Source organism: Argiope bruennichi, chromosome 9, assembly GCF_947563725.1.
Source record: "Argiope bruennichi chromosome 9, qqArgBrue1.1, whole genome shotgun sequence".
Classification (NCBI taxonomy): domain Eukaryota; kingdom Metazoa; phylum Arthropoda; class Arachnida; order Araneae; family Araneidae; genus Argiope; species Argiope bruennichi.
The window spans coordinates 105,856,571-105,879,233 of NC_079159.1; the positions used below are offsets into that span (position 1 = coordinate 105,856,571).

Genomic DNA, 22,663 nt, shown 5'->3' on the forward strand with positions numbered 1-22,663 from the left:
ACTTTAGATATAAAATTTTAACATCTAAATATCAATTTTATCCGTCCAGAACTCTTATGAATGAATCCAATTAATTTAAATTAATTTTAGTTACCAAAAAATTATTTGGAATTAAAACTTCAAATAATCTTTCCCAATTAATTTTAAATACTAAATCTTATCCATCTAACTCTTAGTTTTGTAGTTACCATGTTCATTTGTACTCGGATAGAAAGACAGACAGACTTCCTCTGAATGGATTTTGTTCATATATTCCACACCAAATACTAAATTTTATCCGTTTTGAATTTTTACATTCATAAACATGCTTAACTTCAAAAATTGTTTTTTTCTTCTTTTTGGACTCAGAGATGTCTAAAACATAAATTCGTTAAAATCTCAACTTTTTTTTTTTTTTTTGACGATTTACAATGTTTTCTTTTTGTATACACAGAATACGAAGAAGTAAAAATCTTTCATAGCTGAAAGTGTCTATTACTATTACATATATGATTAAAATTCCAGATAATTGAGGACCTACCTACTGCCTTATACTTTTATTATTTTGTTTTGATCTTCAGATTTTTCATCGAAAATTTATTTTCTTCTTCACAATTTGCTAATTAAAACATTTTAAAGAACTTTTATTAATTTTTTATTGTGTAATATTCGGAATAAAAATATGTATTTTCTCATTATTCCTGATAAATTCTGAGCAACCTTACGCAAAATCCTCTCATCATTTGTTGTTAGTAACTAATAGAACCCGCACAGTGATGCACGTGACATGGTAAATGTCAGTTAAATTAAAACCATAATAATGTAAAATAAGGTTGCGAAAATGGGATAAAACAAATATTGTTTCCACAAATTTGTTTTCTTTTTGACATTAATATCGTCTAGTAAACTACAGACCATTAAAAAATCGGGGGGGGGGATTAAATGAGAAAATTTTCTGCAAACAATGCTATTAGAATTAAAATTACGCAAAATTAATTTTCATAATGCCTGATTTCCTAATGATTCTTATCAAATCAAAGAAGAAACACAATTTGTCATCGCGTATCAGCTGCGGAAATCTTTGAACTCATCAGGAAACCATTAAAAAGAAATAAATTTTTTTAAATTTTTTTTTTTTAATTTAGAGAGAAATAGTTGAAGAATAATCTTGGGAAAAAGTTTGAAAAAGATAGCAGAAATAGAATGTCGGATACAGAAATGTGTTTTAATTTCTAAAATGTTTTTTCTGGAAAAGTGAGTATTTTAATAAATTTCTCAAAATTTTATAAATTATTTTACAGTTTCAAAACAAATTCTCTTGGAACAACAACTATATTTTGTCTTCGATGATGCTCTGATTTTTTACTTTCTTGTCTACGAAGTCTACAAAAAATAAATAAAGAAAGAAAAAGTGCTGTAATCGTTAAAAAATTTAAACTTCATATTTTGGCGAATCTCCACGTTTCAGACATTTCTGAGTCCAAAAAACGCTTTTTTGGAATTATATCTGCTTGTCTGTGAACCCGATACGTCAAAAATACCTTTATCTAGAAGAATTAAATTTGATATATGTGTGTAAAATCAAATGTATATAGATTTCTATGAAATTTTGAACGAAATCCCTTCAGAAGTCTTGGCTGCTCAATACAACTGAATTCAATAAACATATAACGTAAACAGTTAGATAAATAAAAATTTGATACATAAGTTTTGCTTCAAAAGTGCATATTCTTATCAAATTTTGGATCAAATCTGTCAAAGGGTGACCTTTTGTCGGTCGCATGCACGTAAACGCAACAACTCATAAACGAAATAAATCAATGGAATTCGGTATGTAATCTTATGATTACATCTGCAGTTCAATGTCAAATTTTGATCACAATTGGTCGACATCCAAAATGCGTATTGGCACGATAGATTCAGTTAAAATTCTAGATTCACGCCAAAAATCTATACATCACGCCAAAGATCTATTTGGCAATGCAATACAAGACATCATCGGCCTTACTAAAAGTCCACAACTGTATGTGGTTTATAAGATTTGCATAAAAAAGTAGCGACAAAGTTTTGGGGTAATCACTTCCGCAGATTCTTTATTAATTTACATCAATTTAAACATTGGTCGAATGTTTCACTGAAGTAAATGAACTATAAAGAAGGTTTGGATAATTTTAATTTTTGATTATTAAAGAAAGAGCATTCTGTTTTTATGATTTAGGAACAGCTCCTTAAAATTTCGAGACAATGGTTAGATAACAAAGACAACTCAGAATCCTTCTATATATTCACCTCTGCAAATAATCAAATTGCCATACCACGCTATTGAGAAGACGTTTGTCAAATTTAATCTTTTAAAGTGATTTTTTTATTCTTTTTTTTTTTTTTTTTTTTTTTTGCACATTAAAATAATTTTTATGAAAGGGAAGGAAATTTTTTTTAAAGAAAAAGAAGAAAATTATTTACCTTATTTGATAAAAATAAATAATTTTATGATAGTTGTATATTAAGATAATTATTTTATTGTTTAATAATTAATAAATAAAAACGATTCACTATTTTTGAGATAAGTGAATGAAACAACTAATTTTTTCTTCGTGAAAAAATGGAGCGAGAACTTACTCTAACCTTCTTTTCAATGTTAGACTATTTGTGCATTCCTTTTTCAAAATAAAAATAATTAATTAATTGTTAAAATTCCATTATGTATTTAAAATTCTTCTTAATATTTTTTTTTCAGTTTCTAAACTTATTCATAGATGGCAGCTCAAAACATCGATGTTAAGTAGCTTATTGCATATATTTAAAATCTGATGGATTTAATGGTAAATGTACTTAGAAAGGGTTAACGTATTTCAGACTTTTCGAACACTATTAAACAGTCACCTACAATAGATAAAATCAGAGGTGACGATTGACCTTGGGTGGAATCTGATTCGAACCTCGCAGCTCTTGTTCGGATCGAAAACCGAGAGTCGGCCTACGTGTCATCGTGGCCCTCTCGTGGTAGTAGTCCAATCACTGGAAATTTTAAACTTCTATCCTGATTTTGAAGTTGACTCTGGGGGCCAAACTTATTGTGTAGCTCGTGGAACGTATTTATAGATTAAACGAGACCAATGACCTGCTTTTGGTTATGTGCTAAAGATCACTGTTTGCAACTTCTAGATTAATAAAAGATAATTACCGAGGGATTAACGAATTCAGATTATTGCATCTGTTATATTTCCAGTCAAGATTTCATGTAATTACGCAATAAGTCAATATATTTATTAAAATAAGCCTGGTTTTAAAGTTAAGCGAGAGTCTATGGGGGACGAATCGGGTAATTTTGGGCCATGACTGGCGCCTGACCCGAGGTGACATTTTTCAAGTTCCCATATCAAACTTATGTCGAGTTGTCTGTGATGGCAGATTGACCATACACCAAGCTCGTATAGAATGAATTTCGATAGTATCAATCTGAATGTGAATTTTGAAAAACAGCGTTGAGGACAAACCACTTTTTGGTAGGTTCGCCACACTTATGATATCAAATATGAGTGGTGGATTTCGGTATTTGGAGATCCTTTGCAGAATGATTATAAGGGCTCTATTTTACTTAATTGATTAATCCAATCTCTTCTTTTAACACATTTTTAATTTGTTAAAGATTTACTTTGGATTAATCATTTTTACTTTATTAACTTTTTTGAAAATAAATTTATTTTTATTCATCTATTATGACTCCAGAATGCCTGCCATCCACGTTTATATTCAGTATTTTTTGTAGCGAACTTTCAGTGTTTAAAAACATTCTAATAACTAAGTGAACGTAATGAGACATACAGGAAGCCGATCATTTATCTATACTTATAATAAAGCTCAATGCGTGTGTGTGTTGGCGCTCTACAGGCCAGACCGTTTGACATACAGCTACCAAATTTGGTACATGTATACCTTGGAGGTTGGGAATGTGCACCTGGGGTTCCTTTTTTCGAATTTTTAATTAGAATTTTAATTATTAATTAAAAACTAACTTTTCCGCCAAAAAAATCTTCCATTTTCCCCACCGCCAAATGAGTAAGGCTTGAGTTGTTTTTTTCTCCCAACAGTAATGAGGCTAGGGTTAACGTTTTTCAGCGGATTATTTCAAACGATTCTGTTTATTTTCTTAATGTTTTATGCATTTAAAATTAAACATTGTTAATTAATCCATGTTTCAGATTCATTCTGAAGTACTTTTGAATTAAAATAAAACAGAATAAAGGAAATTAAAAATTTCTAATCCGCATAGCGTTACCCCAACTGGCGTAGAAAAAATCACGTATTTGCGTTACGTAACCGGCGAAGAAAATTCACGCATGCGCATTCTGTTCTGATTGTTGCCATGACAACGTTATCAATGGATGATTTAAATTATTTTTGGGTTAGTTGCATGCTTTTGTAAGTAAATTGTATTTTTGTTAGTTATATATTTTTTGTATACGCTTATAGTTTTAAGTACATCGTTTTTTAAGTAGTTTTTTTAAAACCTGTTTTCAACCGTTTATTTTAAACGATTCGTTTTATTTTCTTAGTGTTTGATGCATTTAAATTTAAACATTGTTAATTAATCTATCTGCTCATAATGAATCTAAGCTTTACATCAATTAAAAAATGCTTTACATCAATTAAAAAAGATATTCTTTAGTGCCCATAAAGTTTAAACCCTGAGTGACTCTATTTTCAGTAATCAGATTATAAAAAAATGCTTTGTTTCAGTAAAAAATATTATTATATTAATTGAAGATTAATTCTTTCCACTTTAATTTAAAGCATAAATTCTACGAGTGCTAACAGAAAATGAGAGAGATACATATTACGTTATGACTGAAGGCCTTTATAATATTATGAATGAATTATATGATAATCAAAATTTGAAGTTTTAAAATATTTTGATGAAGAAGCTATTAAAGTAGAAATTGCATAAAATATTTAATTATTAAAATTTTAACGAACATTAAGATTGGCGAACCGGCTGGTCGCCAAAGGCGGCTAGTATTTAATAAAGTCTAAATATTATACGAATAATTTATCATTCATTAAATTTATAGTTTTGACAAATTTATTTATTACGCAATTAACAAAAATGAAATTTTTTAAATATCTCTACTTGCCCTCACCACTCCCTGTTTCAGCTTTGCTGTCCTAGGCAGCTGCCTAGATGGAAATCCACCACTGGAAAACATTTATCAAATCTGGAATCCACACTTCCGAAGAAACTTTAAAATTGGGACACTATGCTACGGCCCTTCAACGGCGGTTATATCTAATAACTACAAAATGATTTTGAGAGATAAATGCCGCCAATTGTTGTTGGATATACAAAGACTTTCATATCCAAACAAACATATTCCTACCTCTCTTTTTATCAATGGGTAAGTATTAATCAGATCGGTTGCCACTCATCTTTAGTACAAACTATATGCTCTAAGCAAAACGGGCTTTACTAAGGTATACCATGCAGAAATTTATTCATTTGCAAGCCCCACAATCATCACTAGTGCATTTGTCAATAGCGTTCTTCTGACTTTGTAATGGTAAAGGTTCAACTTTGAGAAAGGGGAATCATGATTTTGAGATCTGATTCCGCTCTGTATGTAGTTTTTCTGTAACTTGAAATGACAAGTTATCATGTTGGTATAGTTTGGAAGCCTGAAATTTGTGGGAGGATTAATATATCTCTGTTCATTTGACATTGGTTTAGAATTATAATGGGCTTCCAAAAACAATCGCCGTGTAGATTCAAAGGGGGATATAACTTAAAAGTGAGCTTAGTAAAGAGCTTAAAAGTGAGCTTAACTCAAAGTAACTGGAAATCGAAGTATTAGACATTCTTATATTTTATAATGATGGATCATTAATTAAGTACACAAAATGGAAAATAGATCTTACGCTTTTTATATCTTTTTCTCGTCCGCGGGCAGTATTCTGGCGGAGAGAAGTTCCGATAAAAGCTTACTTCTATATTAAATGGCAATAAAGCATCTTTAATTTCGTTCATTGCATTTCGAGGAAATGACTTTTGAACCAATACCTCCAGTTTTCAGTTGTTCTAATTTATCAGGCAAAATATTTGGCTCAACAGTAAATTAAGATAGGAGGACGTAACAGAAATTGGTATTGTGCTTTACAAATGTGTGAAAACGAAAGTTTTTGTTTTTAATGTAGGCATTGCTTATTCATAAGATTCAGAGAAAGAATCGATACATCATCAGAAATTAATCGATTCCTTGCGTGAAGTTATAATTAATAGATATAAACACCTTTGGCAGCCTTATGTCTTCAGTTTTTCAATAGTTACGATAAAAATGGCATTTATATTCAAAAGACAACTTTCTCAAAAGGTATGTATAGTTCTTAAAATCCTTTATAATTCTCAATTTTGTACCACAAAATTAGATTAACCCACGTGCAAAAGTGACGCTTCTCATGTTATTTCGTTTTTATTTTCTCGAATACAAAGTATAGAAAATATTGTAATCGTCGAAAAAACTTAAATTAAAAATTTTGAGGAATTGCCATGTTTCAGAATTTTCTTATTTCGAAAAACGCATCTTTTGGTATTATGCCTGTCACTTTGTGACCTCTAACTTAAAATCTGTTTAAGGTACTCGGATGAAATAGGGTATATAAACTTGCGAGAATTTTGTATTTTGAACGATGGTTTTTTGAATGGTTGTTTAATTACAAGGCGAATTTGACAGCTCCAAAACGCGAAGAGCTAAATACAAAAAATTTAAAACACGGGTTTAGCATCTAAAATCGTATTTTTATCAAATCTCAAAACCGTATTTGTCAAAGGGTCGACCGCCTGACTATCTGAACTTCGTTATCCAAAGTCTAGAATTCTATGCCGTGAAAAGGGGGTTAGTTTCGGGAAGACCATTTCTGCTGTTGCATATAAAATCCGATTTAGTGGCAAGACAAAACTACACAGATGTTTCTTTTATCCTGGGGTTATTCATAAAGTAACTTGTCCTCAAGAATAAATAAAGAAAACGAAAAAAAAACTTTTTAGTTACATTTGGCAGTTACATTATTCGGCTATTTTTCGACGTGATAATAGAGTAAATTAGGATCCGATATAACCTGTCCACAACGAGACACTAGTTAATATCATCGTCATAGAAAGTTGTCGTCTGAGGTTTTAAACCAAGTATGGGTGTTTGAATTTAGTTCCTCATTATCGTAGAAGCACTTCATTACAAGCCAGGTCTTCCTATATGGAATAAGTGAATCTTTCGAGGGAAAATTTCTAAATACTTCATTATGATGGATGACCAACTAGATCACATTTAAATCTCCAAGAGATATCGAGCTCGGTTGGCTCTGGGGGTATGTCTGTTGTCATGAATGAGAAACTTGTTCTAGATGCTTGTGAAAACATAAATGAAGTTAAGAATACAATAACTTTTACATCATATTATAGGTAATCCACCAGAAATGCATTCTCTCTATCCTAAAAAAATCACCATGATCTTTCTTGATGTTCACAATCATTTTAATTACATGGGAGTATTTGCGACTCCATTCCATAGATTTTCTTCTATCTAGATAAAGATAAAACCACGCTCGAGTCTCGTTTCCTGCTACGACACGTTTAAGAAATGATTCAGTATGTTTATTGCAAGCCTCGAAAAATGTCGCAAGATGCCATACGCTGCTTTTCCTGGTCTTCTTCCAAAATTTTCGGTACTCATCTGACATAAAAATTCTATCTGACAGAGCTTGTGGAATGTAAATGAACTTCAGTGGCAGCTCCGAAACTGAAGTCACTTCGCGCCTTCCCGTGAACATTAGTGGAGGCATTTTTAAACATGATGCACCATTATCTCGCTGTGGCTTCACTCATTGTCCCTCTTCCATACACTATACAAAGTTCTCGATAAGTTTCCATTTTTTTTTCATTAATAAACCTAATTATTGATCAAACTTGCAAAATTCCTTATTGCGGTCCTCATTCTAAACATTCACAGAAAATAACGGATAACAAGCGACACAAATAATTGCAACATCATCGCTACCGTTTCTCGCCGTTCAGCGAGCGACACGAGTTTTTTCTCTAAATAGCTATCGTAATTTACTAGGTTATAAGAGTATAAATCCTCGTAGAAAGTGATCTTTTGCTGTCTTTATACTCTTGAAATGGGAAAAAATAAAGGGACATCACTAGATTCGTCCAAATCTGACGTGAAGAATTTCAAAAAATAGTGAATTTGACATGGTATTAATCCGTACTTGGCTTTCCTCATTTCTTTTCAGTATGTTGAAACAAATAGTTCAGTTATTCCATTATGTTTTTATTGAAATTTTTACTTGCAGTTCTATATTAAAATTGCAATTGCAATAACTTTTTTGAATTTTGATCAGTGTCTGTCTTCCAGCTCTACGCAGCTACATTGAGAGCTTTCTGCTCTCAGACAACTGGAAAACCATACTGGTTGTCCAAATTTCCCGATGGACAAGTTAGAAGCTTCGAGGAGATACCCATTATTGAAGAGAGTAAGATTTATGCAAATTAAACTATGGCTTTCTTTTATTGCAGTCATATGTAAATTCTAAAACAATGATTTTTTTTTTAATTTTATTTTATGTTCAAGGAAACATCTTCCTTTTGAATTATATGACATGCCTGATTAGTTTCTAATTTTAGATCTGCAATTAAATAAAAGTATTAAATAACTTAAAATGCAAAAATCGCTTAGGAAGGCATCAATATCTTAATGCCCTCGTATTATAGGAATTAAAATAAATGTCCCAAATAGAATGTGCTTCTAATTGGAAAATTAAGTAAATTCGCAGGACAAGTGATTAATTGCTGGTGTGTTTTGACGTCTATTATACTTATTCGTCTTTTTATAAAAACTGGTGTCCGTTTTAAGGCCCATATTCTTAAATGTGACTTAGTTTGATTAATATCTTTAGTATGAAAGAACCAAGCTAATAACTGGAGCCGCTAGATATGGTTAAATTAAGCCCTATAGTCCCCTTTCCATCCTCCTAAACTTCTGAAATTATTTAATTTTTTAATTTCTATACTTTCAATATCTTGTATATAAAAGGATTTAAAAGCAACTTCATGCAAAACTCTTAACTAGCTTAAACTGAGCCCAAGTTTGATTAGATTGTCTAGCGAATCTGAAAAAAATGAGAATCTTTATACTGCTCTGAAATGTGCTTGATTTTGAAATGCGAGCGATTTAAAGATTTGAGTCCATGGGCTTTTCTATAATTATTGTAATACAAAATCGTATTGGAAATGCAATATGTACAAAAAGCCTCACAAAATTTCAAACTTTAGGCAGTTGCCTTCTCTGATAATTTGGAGTTAATGTAATTTAGAGTTGAGTTAATGTAATTTAGAGTTGAGTTAATGTAATTTAGAGTTGAGTTAATGTAATTTAGAGTTGAGTTAATGTAATTTAGAGTTGAGTTAATGTAATTTAGAGTTGAGTTAATGTAATTTAGAGTTGAGTTAATGTAATTTAGAGTTGAGTTAATGTAATTTAGAGTTGAGTTAATGTAATTTAGAGTTGAGTTAATGTAATTTAGAGTTGAGTTAATGTAATTTAGAGTTGAGTTAATGTAATTTAGAGTTGAGTTAATGTAATTTAGAGTTGAGTTAATGTAATTTAGAGTTGAGTTAATGTAATTTAGAGTTGAGTTAATGTAATTTAGAGTTGAGTTAATGTAATTTAGAGTTGAGTTAATGTAATTTAGAGTTGAGTTAATGCAATTTAGAGTTGAGTTAATGCAATTTAGAGTTGAGTTAATGCAATTTAGAGTTGAGTTAATGCAATTTAGAGTTGAGTTAATGCAATTTAGAGTTGAGTTAATGCAATTTAGAGTTGAGTTAATGCAATTTAGAGTTGAGTTAATGCAATTTAGAGTTGAGTTAATGCAATTTAGAGTTGAGTTAATGCAATTTAGAGTTGAGTTAATGCAATTTAGAGTTGAGTTAATGCAATTTAGAGTTGAGTTAATGCAATTTAGAGTTGAGTTAATGCAATTTAGAGTTGAGTTAATGCAATTTAGAGTTGAGTTAATGCAATTTAGAGTTGAGTTAATGCAATTTAGAGTTGAGTTAATGCAATTTAGAGTTGAGTTAATGCAATTTAGAGTTGAGTTAATGCAATTTAGAGTTGAGTTAATGCAATTTAGAGTTGAGTTAATGCAATTTAGAGTTGAGTTAATGCAATTTAGAGTTGAGTTAATGCAATTTAGAGTTGAGTTAATGCAATTTAGAGTTGAGTTAATGCAATTTAGAGTTGAGTTAATGCAATTTAGAGTTGAGTTAATGCAATTTAGAGTTGAGTTAATGCAATTTAGAGTTGAGTTAATGCAATTTAGAGTTGAGTTAATGCAATTTAGAGTTGAGTTAATGCAATTTAGAGTTGAGTTAATGCAATTTAGAGTTGAGTTAATGCAATTTAGAGTTGAGTTAATGCAATTTAGAGTTGAGTTAATGCAATTTAGAGTTGAGTTAATGCAATTTAGAGTTGAGTTAATGCAATTTAGAGTTGAGTTAATGCAATTTAGAGTTGAGTTAATGCAATTTAGAGTTGAGTTAATGCAATTTAGAGTTGAGTTAATGCAATTTAGAGTTGAGTTAATGCAATTTAGAGTTGAGTTAATGCAATTTAGAGTTGAGTTAATGCAATTTAGAGTTGAGTTAATGCAATTTAGAGTTGAGTTAATGCAATTTAGAGTTGAGTTAATGCAATTTAGAGTTGAGTTAATGCAATTTAGAGTTGAGTTAATGCAATTTAGAGTTGAGTTAATGCAATTTAGAGTTGAGTTAATGCAATTTAGAGTTGAGTTAATGCAATTTAGAGTTGAGTTAATGCAATTTAGAGTTGAGTTAATGCAATTTAGAGTTGAGTTAATGCAATTTAGAGTTGAGTTAATGCAATTTAGAGTTGAGTTAATGCAATTTAGAGTTGAGTTAATGCAATTTAGAGTTGAGTTAATGCAATTTAGAGTTGAGTTAATGCAATTTAGAGTTGAGTTAATGCAATTTAGAGTTGAGTTAATGCAATTTAGAGTTGAGTTAATGCAATTTAGAGTTGAGTTAATGCAATTTAGAGTTGAGTTAATGCAATTTAGAGTTGAGTTAATGCAATTTAGAGTTGAGTTAATGCAATTTAGAGTTGAGTTAATGCAATTTAGAGTTGAGTTAATGCAATTTAGAGTTGAGTTAATGCAATTTAGAGTTGAGTTAATGCAATTTAGAGTTGAGTTAATGCAATTTAGAGTTGAGTTAATGCAATTTAGAGTTGAGTTAATGCAATTTAGAGTTGAGTTAATGCAATTTAGAGTTGAGTTAATGCAATTTAGAGTTGAGTTAATGCAATTTAGAGTTGAGTTAATGCAATTTAGAGTTGAGTTAATGCAATTTAGAGTTGAGTTAATGCAATTTAGAGTTGAGTTAATGCAATTTAGAGTTGAGTTAATGCAATTTAGAGTTGAGTTAATGCAATTTAGAGTTGAGTTAATGCAATTTAGAGTTGAGTTAATGCAATTTAGAGTTGAGTTAATGCAATTTAGAGTTGAGTTAATGCAATTTAGAGTTGAGTTAATGCAATTTAGAGTTGAGTTAATGCAATTTAGAGTTGAGTTAATGCAATTTAGAGTTGAGTTAATGCAATTTAGAGTTGAGTTAATGCAATTTAGAGTTGAGTTAATGCAATTTAGAGTTGAGTTAATGCAATTTAGAGTTGAGTTAATGCAATTTAGAGTTGAGTTAATGCAATTTAGAGTTGAGTTAATGCAATTTAGAGTTGAGTTAATGCAATTTAGAGTTGAGTTAATGCAATTTAGAGTTGAGTTAATGCAATTTAGAGTTGAGTTAATGCAATTTAGAGTTGAGTTAATGCAATTTAGAGTTGAGTTAATGCAATTTAGAGTTGAGTTAATGCAATTTAGAGTTGAGTTAATGCAATTTAGAGTTGAGTTAATGCAATTTAGAGTTGAGTTAATGCAATTTAGAGTTGAGTTAATGCAATTTAGAGTTGAGTTAATGCAATTTAGAGTTGAGTTAATGCAATTTAGAGTTGAGTTAATGCAATTTAGAGTTGAGTTAATGCAATTTAGAGTTGAGTTAATGCAATTTAGAGTTGAGTTAATGCAATTTAGAGTTGAGTTAATGCAATTTAGAGTTGAGTTAATGCAATTTAGAGTTGAGTTAATGCAATTTAGAGTTGAGTTAATGCAATTTAGAGTTGAGTTAATGCAATTTAGAGTTGAGTTAATGCAATTTAGAGTTGAGTTAATGCAATTTAGAGTTGAGTTAATGCAATTTAGAGTTGAGTTAATGCAATTTAGAGTTGAGTTAATGCAATTTAGAGTTGAGTTAATGCAATTTAGAGTTGAGTTAATGCAATTTAGAGTTGAGTTAATGCAATTTAGAGTTGAGTTAATGCAATTTAGAGTTGAGTTAATGCAATTTAGAGTTGAGTTAATGCAATTTAGAGTTGAGTTAATGCAATTTAGAGTTGAGTTAATGCAATTTAGAGTTGAGTTAATGCAATTTAGAGTTGAGTTAATGCAATTTAGAGTTGAGTTAATGCAATTTAGAGTTGAGTTAATGCAATTTAGAGTTGAGTTAATGCAATTTAGAGTTGAGTTAATGCAATTTAGAGTTGAGTTAATGCAATTTAGAGTTGAGTTAATGCAATTTAGAGTTGAGTTAATGCAATTTAGAGTTGAGTTAATGCAATTTAGAGTTGAGTTAATGCAATTTAGAGTTGAGTTAATGCAATTTAGAGTTGAGTTAATGCAATTTAGAGTTGAGTTAATGCAATTTAGAGTTGAGTTAATGCAATTTAGAGTTGAGTTAATGCAATTTAGAGTTGAGTTAATGCAATTTAGAGTTGAGTTAATGCAATTTAGAGTTGAGTTAATGCAATTTAGAGTTGAGTTAATGCAATTTAGAGTTGAGTTAATGCAATTTAGAGTTGAGTTAATGCAATTTAGAGTTGAGTTAATGCAATTTAGAGTTGAGTTAATGCAATTTAGAGTTGAGTTAATGCAATTTAGAGTTGAGTTAATGCAATTTAGAGTTGAGTTAATGCAATTTAGAGTTGAGTTAATGCAATTTAGAGTTGAGTTAATGCAATTTAGAGTTGAGTTAATGCAATTTAGAGTTGAGTTAATGCAATTTAGAGTTGAGTTAATGCAATTTAGAGTTGAGTTAATGCAATTTAGAGTTGAGTTAATGCAATTTAGAGTTGAGTTAATGCAATTTAGAGTTGAGTTAATGCAATTTAGAGTTGAGTTAATGCAATTTAGAGTTGAGTTAATGCAATTTAGAGTTGAGTTAATGCAATTTAGAGTTGAGTTAATGCAATTTAGAGTTGAGTTAATGCAATTTAGAGTTGAGTTAATGCAATTTAGAGTTGAGTTAATGCAATTTAGAGTTGAGTTAATGCAATTTAGAGTTGAGTTAATGCAATTTAGAGTTGAGTTAATGCAATTTAGAGTTGAGTTAATGCAATTTAGAGTTGAGTTAATGCAATTTAGAGTTGAGTTAATGCAATTTAGAGTTGAGTTAATGCAATTTAGAGTTGAGTTAATGCAATTTAGAGTTGAGTTAATGCAATTTAGAGTTGAGTTAATGCAATTTAGAGTTGAGTTAATGCAATTTAGAGTTGAGTTAATGCAATTTAGAGTTGAGTTAATGCAATTTAGAGTTGAGTTAATGCAATTTAGAGTTGAGTTAATGCAATTTAGAGTTGAGTTAATGCAATTTAGAGTTGAGTTAATGCAATTTAGAGTTGAGTTAATGCAATTTAGAGTTGAGTTAATGAACTTATTCAAAAACGGCGTTTTAACTGATTAATCTTTAAGTATAAAAACACTTGTAAAGCAGAAAAAGGTCAAATCTTTTATTCTGTGATGTCGACATGCATGGCATAAAAGCTGCAAAATAGCATAATAATTAGCATTAATTTAGAAATCCTTGTAAGCCTATAAATATTTTGAGCTTCCTAAGAGTCAAGTCCTTACACCCACATATTTCTAATTAAGCATCTTCATGTTACAAAGGATTAAATAGATTCCAATCTATTTTCAACTTTATTTAGTGTGCTTTTTTTACATCCCCATATATGTAGTTTAGAGAAAGTATAATCATAAAATTTAAAAAATAGAGTGGGGGTTTTGACGAAGCTCCATGTTTTAGACCCCCTTGAGTTAAGCAGACATTTTCCAAACGTGTTTTCTGTCAGTCTGTGACAAAAAATAACTCAAACGCTTTGAGCTAGACCGATGAAATTTCGTATACAGTCTTTACATCAAATGTGTAAATTTCCATCAAATTTTAAGCAAAATCCGTCCAGAGGAAGTCTTTCTGTCTTCATGTATGCTAATACGATATTACAAAAACTGAGCTCTTTAGATAAAATTCGGTACACAGATTTGACGTCTTTAATGCAGACACCTATCGTATCATGGCCCAAATCCACGAATGGTTGGCTGACGCTCTATACTTTCATAAACAAATGCTATAAATCGAAAACGCATTAATTGAAATATATCAAATTTGGTATGGGATTTTGAGAATGCAAGAGACACTTTTGTGTCAAATATGTTTCAATCGATTGAGAAAAACTTGTCTGAAATTCGAATTTCAGACACATTTAGCATATGTTAGGGATTAAATAATTCTCCAAGTATGACAGGATGGATTCAGTAAAAATGTAAATCCACGCCAAAGGCTAATATTTCGTAACTATTGGGCGCCAATACCGCGTAAGGCGTTCTCTGGCATTACAAGTTTATTAAAGTATAGGAGTCATGCGGGGACCATGGAACATGTGTCTTAAAGTTATTATCATTCTCTTTACTACAATGCAAGTAATTAAGACGGCGTTAAGGCATTTCATTCGTATTGTTACGAGTTTTCCTAGTTTGGTACCTTTGTCTTTTCTTTGCTCTGGAAAGAGGAGACGACTATTGATGGAACTACTGGATAAATGCCGGCGTCCTGGCATAGGAGTAGCGCGTCTTCCCCGTGATCTGGGCGTCCCGGGTTCGAGTCCCGGTTTGGGCATGGTTGTTCTTCTGTTGTTCTATCTGTGAGATGTGTGAATGTGTCCTCCTGTAAAAAGGGGTTGTGCAAGCGAATGAATGATGCGTGAGTGGCAAAGTCGTACTCTTGGCCCTAGTTGGCGCTGCTATAAAAAATAAGAGACGTTCCCCCTCAGGCTTAAATCGCTGTCTTCGTAACAGCGGGCTTGTCAGTGGCAAGTGCCATAAGAAACAAACAAACTGGATAAATTCTGCATTAATTTAATAAGCTCGGTGCTATGATTCGTACTTGTAATTCAGACCCCTATCTAATGAGATGCTTACGTCTCTGTTATCTATTACGTCTCTGCTAATTGTAGTAAAGAGAATATCTAAATAGTGTTAATATAGGTGGAAACAAAGACATGTAAACTAAAGAGGCGTATTCTAATTCCATCAAATTCTATAGAATGAGAACTTTTGCTATACCCCGAATATAGGTGGCACGAAAGTCAACAGATTATAAACTAGAAAGAAATATAGGACGAATATTTTTAGTGTTATAGTATGTAGTCTAGACTCGCATCTCGCCGATTCACTGAATTTATCTCGTCAGCTGAAGAGTGTCATTTTGCTCCAGGGTATGATGCTCGAAAGATCCATGAAGTTTCCAAGGGATGGTTCCAGAAATACGGACACGTGGTGAGAGAATGCATGACAGACGGCACATCCTGCGTCCATCTCTACCACTTCGAAGACTTTCGGGCGGTCTATTATAACGATGGAACGTTTCCGCGAAGAAAGAGTCATCAGGCGATAAAACAATACAGGTCGGAAAGAACCGACATGTACGAAAATGTCGGTTTGGGAGCAGGGTAAGTTCTTCTCGAATATTTTATCTTTACAAGAAATATCTGCTTGATTTTTCTCTAAGTTTTCATGGTCAAGTTGACCAATCCATCTTTCATATAAATTTATTTTGAGAATTCATCGTCAAATGCACGGAGCCCATTCGTTTCTGAAAGATTTGATAGTCTTACAGTTAAGTTTGACAAGCAAACTTGATGCCATGATTTGGCATATACTGAAAACTTGAAATCTATGTATGGAAACCACCATGTTAATACCGTTTCTTAGAAAAGGTATTTTCCTTGGTGATCCTGTACTTTCTGGAATCGATACTCGAGTCCAATAAAACGTGATAATTTTGATTCGCCACCACCCCTTTATTTTCATTGTGTTCAGTGCTTCGAAACATGGTAATTTTTTATACTTCAATGTAGTAGTGGTGGTCGGGAGAGTAATTTGAAAGGCAAACTTCTTGTATACATTCATATATAAAGCATCCTTTAAGTGTGATTACTTACTTCATTAGTAAATTTGATAGGCATTTCTATCAAATTTACGTTTATATATGGACTGAAATAACGTTTCAAATTGAATAAGTCGTCTAAATTAAATTAGATTAAATCAATCAAAAGATTAACTGCATTCATCGGGATATTTTGTCTAAAAACGTAAATGGTGGCATAATTCAACGCAACTGTATGAAAAATGCACGATTTTTGCTTCAGAGCATGAGTTTTTCAGTGAAAAACGTTCAATTTTGATATATCTATTTAAAACTCTGTGAATGTGCACGAACCACTATGGCAGAAAGAATATTGCATTATCTAGAATGAGTCATTCCACACAGTTCGCAATAATTCTAATAATTATTTGACAACGGTCATTAGGTGTATTATCGATAGTTCTTATTCGCACTTGTCCGTTGCATTTCATCATGCTTACAATGCAATTATTGGCCATTTCGTTTCAACGAGGGTTGCAATGGTCTACTAATGGCTTTAGGGCTGGAGGTTTTTAGCTTTAGGGATGGAAGTTTCTGAATTCGAAATGACTGTGGGAAAAACCGCCGTTTAAGCGGGCCTAGTACACATTAAATTCGTTCGATCAAATATTCTTCCGCTAGTGTAGTACGGAAGTTTGGAGAAGGGATGCCAGCTCACTTGCCATTCTCGTCATTTGACCACGGACAAAATTACTAGTGCAGTCGAGAAATAGCCTTTAAAATGCGATATAGTTCAACATAATGAACTTCAGTAAGGTTAATTTATATGGAGTTACTAGAAACGTGTTCCATACATCGCTCCTATGATTAATTCAGGATTCGAAATTCGATATTCCGGACTAAAGATTTAAATGTTTCAAACTTGATTTGTCTGTCTTGATGACATCAACCATTACATTCTGTGTTCGAAGTTATTATAATTGCGTAAATATTCGGTATGTGAAACTACACTTCGCAGTTTACCGATAGAATAAAAGTTCTAAATGTTAAGGTAATAATTGAAAATACTTGGGGGGGGGGGGATTCCGAAGAATTTCACTTCCAAAATTTTTTTTCACGTTTGTAAAATGCATGAGAATGAAAGAATGAATAATGAAATTAGTTTGAATTTCATGAAAACATTGTTGAAATTTGTGTTCAAAATTGCTGAGGAATTTATTAACTAGCCGTCTCTGGCGACCGGTCGGTTCACCAAAATTAATGTTCGTTAATATTTTTAATTGTATATCTTGTCCTTTAATAGCTTCATCAAAATATTTTAACCTTCTAATTTTGAGTCGCACAATTCACTCGTACCATTATAAACCCCTTAAACCATAATGTGTTATGTATCTAATTTTCTGTCGGCTCTCGTAAAACTTAATTTTAAAGTGGAAATGATTAAACAGCAATTAATGGACTAATTTTCCTGAAACCAAGCACGTCTTTTAAAAAAAATGACAACTAAAAGCAGAGTTGTTCAGCATTAATTTTGATGTACACTACAGAATAATTTTCATAACTTATGTAATATCTCAAAGAATTATTTAGTCAAAACTTTAAGGATTCATCAAATTCAGTTTTTAGTTTTATTTTCAAAAGGATTTAAGTTGTCTATTTTTTCTGTCCATAAATATTTCAAAAAAAATTATGGAGTTTAAATTTTAGACAATCCTTTGATCTTAAGAAATCGTATTCTGCAAAATATTCTTGACACTTCAACTTTTAAATATATAAACGTCTATATCTTCTGCATTCACATCTGACAGATTTATTAAGTTTTGAACATTACAATATTAAAACAATCGACATTTTCCTAATCAAGGTGAATCACTCTTGAGAAGTCTTAGATGATTATCTTTGAGATGGTCGATGAAATGGTCTAAAATCTCCAGTTTTTATAGAATATTTAAATTTTCATGAATTGGTCAATGATTTAGTTTATTGAAGTGCAAAAGTCTTAAGACACCAATATTTTAAATATTTTGTTCAATACGATTCATAGGGCAGAGGATCCATGTAAAAATTTTAAATTTCGTAATTCAGCAGAACATTTGACTCAAGTTGCATAAAATGTAATTTACTTCATTTAGATCATTTTAACACATGCATTTCAATTAAAGGTTTACAAATTAATTGGCATTGATTAGAATGGATATCTTGCATATACTAAACGATATTTTCTTTTAAATAAAACTTTTTATTGAATTAGTAATATAGGTATTATAAAATATCACAGAAGGCTTCTCTTTAAATTTGTTCTTTAGAAAGTATCGTATTTTATATTTATTTCATTTCATACACACAAGCTAAAAATTACTTTTATATATTTAATGTTTAATTTGCAATAATAGTTAACTAATTTTTTTTTAATTTGAGCTTTTGTAAATATGATGGGAACAAAGTGATAAGACGAATTTTTCCTATTGACGCTTAACGAGCTCGTCTAGTTTAAATTTTTACTTGTTCGAAATTGTTGAAAAATGATTAATGAATTTTTCAAAATTCATTAAAAATGGAAATCTGATTTTTAGGTTAGTATCATTGAAAAGATTTTTTGAACTTCGATATGATGAAAAATCAACTTTTGTTTTAATAGTTTCGGAAACTATACAGGGAAAGAGCCAAAATTTTAATTAAAAAAATTATTTTAATAGTTTATTATTTTAAATTTTAATTATTTTAATAGTTTAATTTTTAGTTAAAATTCTAATTAAAAATATAAAAATTGCTCCGATCTGCACATTCTCGAGCTCCAAGGTATACATGTGCCAAATTTGTAGCTGTAAGACAAACGGTCTGACCTGTAGATCGTCAACGCACATTCACTCGCACACACTCACTCTATCGGCTTTATTACAAGTATAGATAGAGTAAATAGTATGAAAATGAGACTGATATCAGTGAAATGGCAAGAGGAATTCCAAAGTGGCTTTAAAATGCGTTTTGAAACTCTATATTCTAAAGAACAAAAGGAAGAAGGCATTAATGCTCAATTTAAAATTTTAACAATCGCTACATGAGGAGTAACTGTATCACATTTAATACCTTTAAATCCAATAGAACATTACATAATTCTTTCATTCCACATTTCATAAAGTGTATCAGCCAAGAAGTGAGTTAAATTGCTAATTTCGACGTATTATCTAGAGTAATATCGGTTCTCTTCCAGCGGTGGCCTGGTGGTAAGGTCTCGGCTTCGGAACCGGAGGTTTTCAATTTCGAGACCCGATTCCACCGAAAAACCGTAGTCTGATACATGTTGAATCCATTGAGGCCAAAACGTCCTCCTGCTGATGTGATGTGATGTGGAAGTTTGGAGAGGGGTCCCAGCTATGGTGTCGTCCTCGTCATCTGACCGGGGTTTCGAATTGCTAGATCCATCTCAAAATGGCCCTAGTGTTGCTTTAAAACGGAACATTAATGTAATCTTACCTCTTCCAGCGATGGTGCGGAATGGTGGATGCTGAGGAATCTGATGGCCGTAGGAATTACGGAGAAAATTATCCGGTCTCTCCATCCAAGCTTGGAGGAAGTAGCGGATGACTTGGTGAAAATGTTGCATATTGCAGCGAGCGAAGGTGACGTCAACATGCTTCCATGGCTGTTCCGCTGGGCATTTGAAAGTAAGTGGTACCACTTATTTCCCAAAGTAAGGAATCTGCTGATACCTCTTCTCGGCTTCGGGAATATATCAATGTTCGGGATCCCATTCCAGATATTCTGTAATTTACCCTATTTGAGCCTCGTGTGCATTAAAATTAATGTCGAGAATCGGATTATGATTAATATACGGAGATGTCCTTCCTTGGCATCTTCTGACACTTAGTCATGAATCTGTATTTTTCACTTGAATATCTTTCATTTTTATTCCAAAACCATTGCAGCTAATCTCGCGTATAGCGTCGCCTACAGTTTAAAAGAATTCTATTTATCGCTACTTGACAACACGAAAGGCTGTTGTTCTGGCAAGATTCAGATGCGCGTGCCGAAACTGTCAAATGTAACTCGCAGCGAAAGCACAGTCCAATAACTCGTTGAAATCTGAAATTTCTATCTTCTAAATGAATTCTATGTCGTCTGCACGTCTAATCGGGATTCTTCTATTTGACTGTGGTAGGACGGGTTCAAATGATCTTGTTTGCCAACGGATTCCAAAACCTCTGAGCTTTTGCGCATGCGTTAGAATGGGTTTAATTCGGAAAAATACTGGATGTTTAAATTTAACAATAAAGTAAATTCTTTAAATGGCGTACAGCCTTCCGTGTGGGACCCCCTTAGTGAGATAGAACCGCCGAACAGTAGTCGCCTCAGAATACTGAAACGAACAGTAGTTATCATTAAATGGGATAATTCTAGCGGCATGCCAGCATGGTGTTGCTGGCATTTGCCCGATAGTTTTCGCGAGGTGGTAGTGTTAATTTTTGACCAAAAACTCCTAAAAAAATCTCAGTCGAAGAGTCGCAAACGTAAATTTTACTTCTGAGAACTGCCTATCGAGGTGTACAAACACATTTTTGATTCTGTGACAGAAGATTCCAACTTGGGTAGCTTGTCTTTACAGCACAAGTGATTAAACCTCAAGTTATTTTGTTAGGAGTAATATAATCTCAACTTTTATATTTTGTCTTTGTGGCAGTCTCTGCAGTGAGACTATAGACTAAAAGGAAAAAGGGACGATAGATTCCTCGCCCTAAATGGAACGCAAAGAAGTCCACTGGTGTTTGAGCCTTCATTCTAATGAAGATACTTCAGAAGCCACTTACCTTTTCTACACCAGTCGGTAATGACAATTCGTTGCGTAGAAGAGATGGAATAAATTGGCAATTTCTTTAATCTTGTAGCGTGACATTTACCCGTAAGACTCAGTGGAAGTGGCCGTTTCTTATACAAGACATTGTGTAACGCTGAATTTGAAGATATCCTTCAAGTTCATGTAGATTAAAAACTTCGAGGTCATTGACATATTAAATGTGGCTTAAACTGCATCTCCATGCTAACTTTAGAAATTATTTTTTTATAACCTTTTCTTACAAAGCCGACAAATGTCTTGCAAAGATATGTGACGCGTCGATCGAAAGATTTACTAAGCTTGTTTAGTACCAAAACTTAACTGTCGTTTGGAAGGGCGTCCGAATCGAGCAAAACTGAAATATAAAATCTCCAGTTTTTGAAGGTATTTAGAAGTGGAATGAAACTAAATAAATTTATGTATTAATTTACAACTTTGAAATGGGCAACTCCAGAGTTGTGGATCTATATTGAAATGAACGCAATTGAAGGGAAACGTGGTGGATAATGTTTCCCAAAGTGAAAAATTTCAGATATAGTAAAATGCAGAAGGAAGTTGCATTTTTATTTTCCTTGCTCTTATAGCGCTTATATTATTTTGAAGATCTTTTAAATCAAATCCTTCATAAGATGTATTAGAAGTCGCATGGATGAAGTGGCCAATGCAATTCACAAGGATTTCTACTTTGAATATGGAATAACTTGCGTTCCAAACTCTGTTAATGGCTTGAGTCACTTATAAATCGTGGTAAACGTTTAGTAGAAATGGTTTTTCATATCCACCATATAAAAATCAACTTTTTGAATAGAAAATACAATCTTCGAATAAATACGAATTTTGGTAGACATTCGAAGTGGAAGTAATTTGTTATGCCTTCTCGCACCTGTAGTATGTGTATGCGATATCATGGTACAATAGCGTAGAAAAAAGTATTCACTCAATGTTCCTATAACATAAAGGATACTACTAATAAATCAAACTTCAAATTTCCACAAAATAAATGCTATGAAAGGATAGACATTTCAATTCGGCCCATTTTTATGATGTATGTTGTAAGATTTGAAGAATTACATATTTTGGAGAGATTAAAAAAATATTCCAGCACAATAAAAACTACAAAAATTGAAACAAGACTTCCGTTATCGATTATAGCTTGTAATCTTTTTAGAGTAGACTCTATAAATCTGCTAGATCGGATGGAAGATTTCCGCATTCTTTCGAAAGAATTCTTTTCGATTCATTTTTACCTGAAAACTTCCACTGTCTTTTTTTTGGTATAAACATTGCCACAAATTCTCAAGCTGAGATTAAGAGGCTGAGGTGTTTTTAATCTACGCGAATATTTTATTGCACAAAAATTACTCAGTCTCAAAGCTTTATCATTAAAGAATTTATAGGCTGGAATATTTTTCCTAAATCTTGACAATTCTTTAAATGATTTTATTTAAAAAATCTTTAATGATTTTATTTGCCTTATTTCCAGTAATAGGTTAGACTGTTGTACTGTAATTTAAACCTTTTTTCATTATCTC

General features: G+C 31.8%; 1 protein-coding gene across 1 annotated transcript in view; it reads left to right on the top strand.

The window, feature by feature from the left end:
- Window positions 1-6,237: 6,237 nt before the first annotated feature.
- Window positions 6,238-22,663, top strand: part of LOC129984310 (cytochrome P450 302a1, mitochondrial-like) — a 28,580-nt gene continuing 12,154 nt past the window's right edge. Inside the window, exons 1-4 of the mRNA XM_056094171.1 lie at window positions 6,238-6,344; window positions 8,385-8,502; window positions 15,650-15,884; window positions 19,784-19,965. Coding sequence (XP_055950146.1) covers window positions 6,309-6,344; window positions 8,385-8,502; window positions 15,650-15,884; window positions 19,784-19,965 — 571 coding nt within the window. The 5' untranslated portion in view covers window positions 6,238-6,308. The remainder of the gene's footprint in view (window positions 6,345-8,384; window positions 8,503-15,649; window positions 15,885-19,783; window positions 19,966-22,663) is intronic.